The 10826-nt window shown below is 46.3% G+C and overlaps 1 protein-coding gene across 1 annotated transcript in view; it reads right to left on the bottom strand.

The window, feature by feature from the left end:
* Window positions 1–9712, bottom strand: part of zeb2b (zinc finger E-box binding homeobox 2b) — a 102044-nt gene extending 92332 nt beyond the window's left edge. The window contains exons 1-2 of the mRNA XM_032506857.1: window positions 9262–9712; window positions 7661–7815 (exon numbers count right to left, since the gene is read on the bottom strand). Of these exons, the coding sequence (XP_032362748.1) occupies window positions 7661–7733 (73 nt within the window). The 5' untranslated portion in view covers window positions 7734–7815; window positions 9262–9712. The remainder of the gene's footprint in view (window positions 1–7660; window positions 7816–9261) is intronic.
* Between the last annotated feature and the right edge of the window lie 1114 nt (window positions 9713–10826).

Raw genomic sequence — 10826 nt, 5'->3', positions numbered from 1 at the left:
AACAAGGAAAACACAACAACCACACAAACACACGCACGGGACTCAGCAAACAGGCCCAAAACTACACTCATCCTCGACTCTAACACCGCAAGCCAGACAATTAGCTTCACTTAAGTCAAAATCTCAAGTAGATACAGCAAAGCGCTCACTTTAGTTTTCCGGCAGCTAAAAAAGGCAAGCAAAACCAGATTTTTTTTTTTTTTTTTTTTTTTCGGAGGCAATTCCTTCTGGGGATGAAGTAGTTCAGATACAGTTCAGCCGCCGTGCAGTCAAAACTCTGACTCAAGCACGGCTTTTTCAACATGGTGCACGTGAACAAAAAAAGGGGTAAATGCATGCATTGCAGCCTGTGTCGCCACATTGTTTTGGACGATACATCATAATTCATAATTGCCGTTGCAACATAAAGTGGAGTCACAGGGGCAGGGCTGTCTCACTATTGGCTGATTCATGCCTCGGGGTTAGTCAGGCGACGGATCCCAGCCACCGCTCTCGCTTCCATCGTTCTTGGCAGTTGCCAAGAACTGTGAGTGTGTTTTTTTTGTGTGTACGTGTGAGTAAGTGAGAGTGTGTGTGTGTCACCCCAAATATATAGTCTATATAACTTTTGCTTTTCCAAACCAACATATCCCATCGTAAAAACAACAAAAAAATCCCAAGAATTTGGAGTTGCCAAAAGAACACTGGAAACCAAAGGACAAGCGACGCATCTCAAAGCAGGTTTTAATCAAGGGGGGAGAGTCAGGGATGGCCACAGAGGGGACGTACAAACAGCAAAGAGTTGTCATCAAAGGTTAACACCCCCCCCACCCCCCCACCCCAATTTCTCAAAGCACGAGTTAATATCATGGGCTGCTGGTAAGGCATTATCCAGAACCTTCGGAACAAAAGGTCCCTTTTGCAAACAGACTCCTACTTTCCCCCGGTCCAAAGGTGTTTGCTGAAGTAAATCTGCCTCAAATCCTGCGCAGCTTGGCCAGGGGGGGGGGGGGGGGAGTGGGAGGGATGGAGCGGAGGAGGGAGGGAAGGTTGTACCGATAATCCTTTTCTTAACCCAAAAAAAAGAAAAAAAAAAGTCAGGGAGAGAAAAAGAAAGAAAAAAGAAGAGGAAAGGGGGAATAAGAAAATGGAATCCATCTCCATGATGCCATTTCAAGAGCTGAGGTACCCACCCCCCTCCCACCCCCCTCCATCTCCCCCATCTTTGCTAAGATTGCATACATCCAGCCTGGGAATGGGATGATAAAGTATCTTTGCTAATCACTATGAGGAAAGCGACACATAAAGTGCATTGTGTAAGTTTACTACGGGGATGTGTGATGGTGTATTTCATTCATCTTCTCATTGTGTAAGAGAATTCAGAAAAGGCTCATTTCCAACGCAAAAATTAGCATTTTCCACATGCGAAGCTACTAAAAAAGTTTGGAAAAAAAATAAAAAATAAAATAAAAGAGCGTGGTGAAGACACCTGCTCGTGAAGGATCGCCTTCTTTAAGCCAATCCAATCGGGTCGCACACAGGTTTTCTCTTTTCTTCTTAAGAGTGAGTGGCACAGAATAGTGTGGGCATCATGCATTTGTAAATATATCGACTCTCGTCTGTCGGGGGGGGGGGGGGGGGGGGGGGGGGGGGCTGGGTCCCTGTAGAGAAGGGCAGGCTATAAAAGGCTTGTAACCAGGGGACGGCACACACCAACACACAAAACACCAGTTTATTTCTCACACCCACCACCCTTTTCTGCCGCTACTCACTCCCCTACACAACCTTTTTCTTCGTTTACTTCCTCTCCCTCCTTCTCCTATTGCTCTTTCTTCCCCCCCACCCCCCCCCCCCCCCCCCCCCCCCCCCCACCCCCCCCCCACCCCACCCCACCCCCCCCCCCCCCCCCCCCCCTTTTCATCTCAGGGCCCTTTTCCTGATGCTGAATGCAAATGTGAGCCCTGCTGCTGGGGCGGCGAAAGGGTGGATTGATGGAATTGTGATTACGGGGGGAGAAGAGAGGAGAGAGAAGAAGAGAAGAAGAAGAAGAGGAGCTCCTTTCTTTGTCTCACCCGGGGGGATGTTACCAGGAGGAGACGCGGCGGATCAGATATGAAAGGCATTCAGGTCAGCATTGATGTGAGCGAAAGTGAAATCGTACCTAAGGCATTCCAAAGACCCGCGGTGTCAGGGGTCCGGGGCTCGCGGTGCCTCTGTGAGTGTGTGTTCTCTGGCCGCCAGGCGAAAAAAAATATCTTCACACAAGCGGGGCGGTCGAGGAAGGAAGAATGTAAAAAAAGATGGAATAATAAAAAAATTTAAAAAAAGAGGAGAAAATGTGTCAAAAATGTTTTTTGGGGAAGAGGAGGAGGGATGGATGAAAGTTTTCTGTCCAGTGTCCAGGATCATTAGTTTTCTTCTTTTCTTTTTTTGTTGTGTGTGTGTGTGTGTGTGTTGAAGGATGGGGTGTGTATGTGTGAGAGTGTGTGTGTGTGGTGTGGGGGGGGGGGGGGGGCGGGGGGGGGTGTACAGCACAAGCCATGCTATTTGCTTTTATCTGCATTATCAAAGCGTGGAAAAAAAAAACTATGCATGTGTTGCGGTGTGTGTATGTATGTGTGTGTGTGTTGTGTGGTGTGTGTGTGGGGTGTGTGGTGGTGTGTGTGTGTGTGTGTGTGGTGTGGTGTGGTGTAGCGGCTGTTGTGAGCTACATTCCTGATTTAATTCCTTGTGGAAAGCACATATTAGAGGATTTGTTGAATAACGTATCAGCTTGAAAGCCGAACGATATCACACTGCGACGACTGTATCTCTGTGACACACACACACACACACACACACACACACACAATCAAATAAAATAAAATAGTGTGAATTACAATAACTGTAAATACTGTGGGTCCTGTGGAAGAAAAGAAAATGCTCCCCCTTTCCGTTCAGGAACGCCACGGCTACCCAAAGGGAACATCCTCTTGCTCCTACTGTATATACCGACGCTATGCTTGAAATCACAACCATCTCGTAAGGGAAGTCCATTCATTTTTATGTGCTTGGCTATATACACTGGATTCACACACTTTGAGCAGATGGATATATTTAGCTTGTGACGACTGCAGCCAAGGGAGGGGAGGGGAAAGAAAAAAAAAAAAAAAAAATAGAGGATGCAAAAAAGCTACCGTACGCTCCGGAACCAAAAAATAATAAGGCCTCGCGCAGCACGCCAAAGTGGCAATGTGTAGTTGTGACAGGACAAATATGCCTCCATTAGCTCGCATTGAGGGAAAACCTGCTACCATTTTACATGGGGGTCGTGGGTGGTGGTGGTGGGCGTGGTGGTGGGGGTGGGGGGTGCGGTGGGTGGGGGGGGAACTGGAAATGTTGTATATTTGGATTCGAGCACAGGGCCGACGTTAAGAAAAAAGAATACTCCGGAGAAGATTCATCCACCGGCTACAGCGGGGTCTGTAACCACGACCAGCCCCCCCACCCCCCCCCCCCCCCCCCCCCCCCCCCCCCCCCCCCCCCCCCCCCACCCACCCCCCCACCCCCCCCCCACTGAGACTCAGACCCTATATATCTCACAGTAATTATTTCACTTGCTTAAACTAAATAATCTTCATTTCCTTCGACATGAACGCACCGCACAAAAAACACGGAAAAAAAAAAAGAAGAAAAAAAGCCATCAGGAGTGCAAGGTGTGTCTGTCCATAAACCTCACCGAACCCATCGAACGAGTGATGATGCGCAGCGGCGTGAATGGCGTGGCGGACGGACCCCCCCACCCCACCCCACCCCCCCCGCACCCCCGTCACTATTGACGGTATAACATGTAAATGAAACACATTAACGCGACAATCAATTGTCCGCGAGCACCCTGCGAAACTCCTCTTCTCTTCTTCCACTTTTTTTATCTTCACACCGCCCCCCCCCCCCCCTTTGCTCAGTGACGATGGAAAAAACAAAAAGCGTGCCCCCTCCTTGATAGAGGGAACTAGGAAGAGCAGGGAAGAAGCAGAAGGAGGGGGAGGTTGGTTGGTAGATGGGACATGGAGGGAGAGGGGGGGGGGGGGAGGGGGGGTAGAGAGAAGGCAAAAAAGAAGAGGAAGAAAGGGGCGACCTTTCTACCTCCCCCCCACCCCTTTTTGTCTACGTGTTAGCTACAAATACAACTTTTTTTTTTTTTTTTAAAGGCAGAGGAATAATAGAGATGGAGAAATTGTTTAGACTGGCAGAAATCTGGCATTGTCTGAGACTGAAAGCAAGGCGGCGCCACCCCCCCCCCCCCCACCCCCCCCCACACACACACACACACACACACACCCCCTTTCCCCTATTTTTCCGTGAAGCGTGAATGTGTGATAACACATTCAAGATTTTAATCAAACTCCGAGCCAGCAGCGAGAGAGATAGAGAAAGAAGAGGGGGGGGGGGGGAGGTGCGGGGGGTAGGGCCATTGTACTTTTTGTTCTACTTGGCTGAAGCTTCCGATATGTATCGATGCATTCACCGAGGGCATGTCCCGACAATGTTATCCAGAGTACGAAGGAAAAATAGACAAAAAAATGTAAAAACCGCTGCAAATCCAACATTTTAACATGTTAACATCTGGATTTCCTTCTTTCATCTTCTTCTCTTGTCAGACAACAGCCGCCACAGTTTGATGCAGAGAGTCCGCGTAACATCCAAATCAGAAAACAACATGATTACAAAGCAGTCGTTTTTTTCTCCCCCCCCCCCCTTCCAAAAAGGGCACGTTTTCGATGCGTGTGCTGGTGAGCGATTCGAAAATAAAGGACAGGTGTGTGAGCGCTTTTTTTCTTTCTGTTAGGCGCTCACAGCTGGATGTGACAAGCAACACCTGGCGAGGGCCAAACTCTCAAACACTTCACGCTGCCGAGATCAAGTTTCACACCAGGAGAGGAGAAGTGGTTTTTATAGCGGGGTTTGACAGCGGGGGGAACGGGGATGATAACACATGTATTCGAGGTTTTTGCTTGTTGATTTGTTTCCCGCTGCTGCATATTTTTTCCCCGAGTCTATCAGCTGGAAGACAGAGGCTTCACAGCGGCGGCGTGCAGGAAGTTGGGTTGGGTTGGGGGTGGGGGTGGTGGTGGGGGTAAGTCATGAACTGTGGTTTAAATACCACGCGACAGGCTGGGCACTGAGTGAGCCAAAGCTACTGTAGCACCTCCAACCCTGAAGGCCAACAGTCATCTGGATGAGAATGTCATTGGTTCGACAACTTAGTGAGCAAACGCCTCATTAATACTAATTGGCACAAATGCTGAAAAAGCTCCTTCCGTTTTGGAAAGAAAAAAAAAAAAAAAAAAAAAAAAAAAAGAGAGAGAAATTATCTGAACAATTCCAGTTACTATCTGTGAGGGTGCATCAAATGCACAATTACATCAGATATCAAAATACAGCAACGCTGAGCCACAATTACTTCATTAAAATATAAAACTAAACCCCATGTGAATTTTTTTTTTTTTTTTGTTGAAAAGGAGAAATAATTACAGGTGGCACGCAATTATAATTTACATGAAAACATGCTGACACACACACACACACACACACACACACACACACACACACACACCACGTTCCAATCTGAGAAATTAAGCTGTAATTGTACAGATTTTCACATTTGTGTATTTTCATCTGATCTGGTGGTTAAGGGAAGGATGAGGGATTCGGGGTGCATCCGCCCTCCATCTGGCTCAAATTTTTTGAAACACTGGCTCTGCGTGCGCTGCATGTTTCGGTGCATTGGAGGTGGGTTTTTTTTTGTTAGTTCCTGCCGGAGGAACGACGGTCTGTCCGGCCTGCGACACTCACTTTCGCCCCTGCCCTGCCATCCCTCCACAGAGCCAGGCAGGAAGAGGACAGAGAGGACGGCCAGGAGAGAGAGAGAGAGAGAGAGAGAGAGAGAGAGAGAGTGGCCAAGCCTCAATAAGCCTCTGCATTCCCAGGGGGGGAGGGGGGTTAGAGGGGGTGAGGAGAGGAGAGGAGAGGAGGGAAGTAGGGGGGTCATCAGACAGAGCTGTGTTATGAAAGAAAAAGGGGGGGGGGCTCACATTTGAAAAAAAAAAAAAAAATGTTAACAACTAAAATAATCATATCTCTTCTAAATGATGCACATCATAACCGGGTGAGAGATATAAATATTCCTCGCGCGCTGCCAAAGCTCGCCGTCTCTTGTCAGGTTTTAAAAGGTGTGAAAATTATATTTGCTTTGCTAATATTATTTTACCAAATGCCGCCGTTTGGTACATAAAAGCCAAGACAGGTTTTCTCCCACTCAACCCCCCCCCCCCAAACCAACCAACCACATTACAAAACAGGTGGCCACAACCAAACAGGCTGTCATATCTCTAAATGTGTCTTATTATTGTATTTTCCCCTTTAAGTAAAAATACTGAAAATTTATATATCTATCTATATATATTATATAGATATATATGTACAGTGTACAAAAATTATATGCTCCAGCTCTCCTGTTATGCTTCCGTTCTATTTAGTGTGAAACAAAATGCATGTCTGCTATTGATTGTATGCAATCAATAAGTGAAATCTGATCTAGATAAATAACCTGTGGGGCAGAGAGTAAAAAAAAAAAACACTGTTGTGAAGTAAGCAAATGAAAGGGTATAGTCTGAGCAGCTGAATCACTTCTCTCTCTCACACACACACACACACACACACACACGCACACACACACACACACACACACACACAGCTTCAGTTGGCCTGTGATATATGCAATAATCAGGAATAACGGGGCCAGGAAATGTCACTGCAGATTTTCCTCTTTCTTGAAGGAAACAGTGCAGTCAAATGGAGAGAGACCCCCCTACAAATCTCCACGTCCAGCACTCCAGTCCAGACCCAATTAATGTCCAGCATTTATTGGACATGTCATCCTTTTTTTATATATGAAGCCATGAGACCTCCACCGCCTATAAACTTAGTGGCAAAGACGAGCAAAAAAACGCACAGGTCTTCAACAGAATGCCTTGTCCTGGGAATTGTTTCACCCACTCAGCTTGTCCCAGAAAACAGCGACAATATAGGGGGGGGGGGGGTAAATCTCTTGAAAATGTGTCTTATGGAGATGATGTTCAGGCCTATACAAAGAGAGAAAAACAGCACGGCTAACGCACGGATACAAATTAAAACTCAGTCACAAGATTGGACTTTTGTACACCGAGCAGCGTGAACCAGCTCCGGCCAGCGAGGGTCTGAGTGACCGTTCCACATGCACTCAGCCCCCCCCCAGCCCTCCACCCCCCAGAAGGGGGATTTTTGTCCCTGCCGGCACCGTTACGCTTCCAACTTTCAAAAACATCCACAAGTTCACAACTAACCTCTTCACTAACACACATTTTAAAACCCGCTATTATAATTCCTTTTCAAGATTCCAAAATGCTGGAGTTAGGGCTGCAACATGCGACGCATTTACGCACAGAGTGTCCCCGGATAACGGTCCTCTATCCCTGCGTAAAAAAAGGGGCAAAGGCAGAAATGCGCACCAGCCGCGGCGGACCTTCACACACACCCCGAACCGCAGTGAAAGCCTTCAAACCCAGGCGTACATCCAAAGATATCGCCCCCCCACACACACACAAAACACCCTCCACCCCCAGACCGACTGCTTGGTTAGTCTCTCCCGTGATTTTCTTACCGTTTTTCCGTCTCGGGTTGGCTTGTTTTCGCCTCTTACACCTGGGGCCATCCGCCATGATCTCTTGCTTCATTGATAAGTGTGTGTGTGGAGGGGAGGGGGGGGGATCAGATGGCAGCTCGCATGGGCTCGATTCCTTGATTTCAGCTTGATATCTGACGGGAAACACACACACACACACAGCAACACCAACAATGTGGGTATTAGAGAGGAGATCCACTTGCGCCGAACGCGTGACAAGAAACAGCAAATGGAACTTGGATGGAGGGACAGATTGTAAAACAGAAAAAGAAAAAAGAGAGCCGTGCATGGGTGAAAGTAAGAGAAGCAGCTGCGAGGGCATCCGTGGCCATCTAATTTTCAGACATTAAAGAGCAAAACGAGGAGGAAGGGAATTGTAATTTCTCTTATTAGGCGAAAAAACCCTCAATTCCTTCTTTTTTATGCCAATGGAAACTGACGCGAAAGCATCCATTGTTAGGCTATTTCATTCAGAAAAGTTCCACAAGCCGGGTTTGTATTTTGCTTCACTTTTTAGGAACATCCATCTTTTCAAGCCTACTTAGTCTATTTCCATTCAAATGTCCACTTGCAGGGTTTGTTCGCGTTTTTGTGTGTGGCGTTCCCTAGTCCGGGTTGGAAAACCCGAAGGTCGAACACGGGTTAATGGTCTAAATCCCATTTCTGTCATATATTTTGGAGGGTCAGATCCGGAGCTTACACGGTATGGACGGACACTGTCGAGCCTCGAACAGCTTTTGGAATAAAGCGTCCGCTGCTCATCCAAAGTCATAGAACTTCAATAAACACTTGGTTTTCGCCTGACAGAATTGCACTTCTAGCTTCTTCTTTTTTTTCTTTTTTTCTTTTTTAATAAACTGAATCCGAAGCCCTCCTTGTCGACAGTTAATATTTAACAGATGGGGAATAATTGTTAAAATGTGCCAAAAGGACTCCGGACTGTAAGGGAGGAAACTAAATAAAATCTTAAAAGGCATAAATGGCGCATAAACAAAAGCGATAAGGCTCAAATCGCCTGTGTGTATGTGTGTGTGTGTGTGTGTGTGTGTGTGGGATTTCGGCGCCACATCATTTATCAGCGCAAATACCGTTATTAGGATTAAGTGAATATTGACAAGAAGGTTTTGGTTTGTTTAGGGAACTTGGACGTTTAGCTCAGTGATAAATATGTATATAAAATACAAGCTGAAGAGACTAAAGAAGGAAAACGGATGCATATGTTGTTTTTTTCCTCCCATGGATTGCGGTGTTGGCGGGCGCACCAAATCCCCGCAAAAAGGCACCTTCCCCCTCTGTCATTGAGCCACATGAACTGCCGCTTACTCGCTGATGGTAAAAAAAAAAAAAAAAAAAAAAATTTAAAGAGGAGGGGGAAAAAGAAGAAGAAGAAAAAAAAAGCTCAAAACAAACGCACCTAATTCCACCTGCGCAGGTAAAGGCAAAGTTAAGCTCCAACTCTGACGCGGGGCGCGCGGAAGTTTACTGTCCAACATTTTCGGCGACAAAACGCCAGAAATAATAACAACCAATAATGACAAAAATAAATTAAAAAAAATGCACAAAGTGAGGAGGCAACGTACCTTGCGTTTTGAGTTTTTAAAGAAGGTGTCTTGCTTGGATATAGGAGTCGCGAGGAGGGATGATACTGCAGCGCGCGGTCGGTGAGCGGATCCTTTTCCACCGGTGATAATAAAGCCTTAGAAATAAAGCCTTAGAAATAGTTTGGGAGGGAGGGAGGGACCGCTATTCCTGCTAGGGCAGGTTTACAACTGATGTCTTACACCCACTCCAGGAAACAAACCTGGGTAGGGACTGACGTGTTACGCCTCTTCTAATGACATTTTTTTTTCTTTCCACCTCCTTTTCTTCGCCGTGCAACACAGAGGAAGAAGCCCCCTGAAACGCACGCCACCTATCTTCACGGGAGGGGATAATTGAGGAGAGCCAAACGTGAGCATCTTCTGGGTTGAACGTGAAGTTTTCTCTCTCTCTCTCTCTCTCTCTCTCTCTCTCTCTCTCTCTCTCTCCCCCTCCCTCGCTCTCTCCATCTCTTCTCTTTTTGAGAACTATGTCGGGCTTCGGCGCGGAGCAAAGAACCGGCGACAGTGGGCTTTTTTTCCTTCTCTTTCTCCATGCGAATGTGTGTGTTAGTGTGTGTTAGTGTAGGAAAAAGGGGGAGAAACTTGGAGCGCGTCCACACCGGCCCGCAATCATGTAAGGATTTTATTTTATTTTTTATGTCTCTCTCTATATATATATAATATATATATATATCCAGCCCGTTTAATTTGCAGAAATGGCATGGCTGCTGTACGGCAGGACGGAGAGCCTAGTCCCCATTTTCTTCATTACTGTAATGGGCTGCGACTATAAAAGATTTGGGGATGCTCGGCTTTTTAATCTACGCTGCAAAAAATATCCGTATGGACATTATCATTTAGTTCAAACCTTGTTGTTGTTGTTTTGGCGTGTGTGAGGATAGCTCAGCTTGGTCCCATCACGCACGGGCGTTTTATCACAGTGGGCATGATTTCCTCCATGTCAAAGAGTTACAGTACACGTGCTGTAATGTGACGCCACTTGGGTGTGTGTGTGTTTTTTAAGGAAATTATTGGGAGAAAAATGAAAAACAAAAAGCGTTTTGGAAAGAGAATTGGCAGAATTTGTGTCCTCTGCTTTTGTGGGGGAAATCAAATTTTTAAGGTAAAAAAAAATATATATATATCACTTTAGATGGACTTCTAGTCTAGTATCTTTTTTTTTGCAGTGTGAGAGTAAATGTTTGTTTTGTGTACACCACTGCTTTTGTCTGCATGTTAAATCCTCATCCAGTCCCATTTTGGAGGAATAATTGTGACCATTTTTTATTCTTTGCATCTGCTTCTTAGTCCATTCTCCAATTGCAGCCCCCCAACCAAAGTGAATTATGGGAGATCAGACAGCTTGCACAAAGTGTGTAACCCAGCAGTGACAAGAGATGACTGCAGCCTCTGCCTCGGCAGGAATATTCCAACGATAGGCCACTAAAGGAGCTGGGGGAAAAATACCATAAAATACCATAAAGTACAATAAAGTGAGGGTAAAGTTACTACAGAGAGCAGCAGCCGTACTGCGAGTCCCTGCAGGAATATTACAGGACTGTCAC

This window comes from Etheostoma spectabile, chromosome 24 (genome assembly GCF_008692095.1).
Source record: "Etheostoma spectabile isolate EspeVRDwgs_2016 chromosome 24, UIUC_Espe_1.0, whole genome shotgun sequence".
Lineage (NCBI taxonomy): Eukaryota > Metazoa > Chordata > Actinopteri > Perciformes > Percidae > Etheostoma > Etheostoma spectabile.
This window is presented reverse-complemented; position numbering and strand designations above follow the sequence as displayed.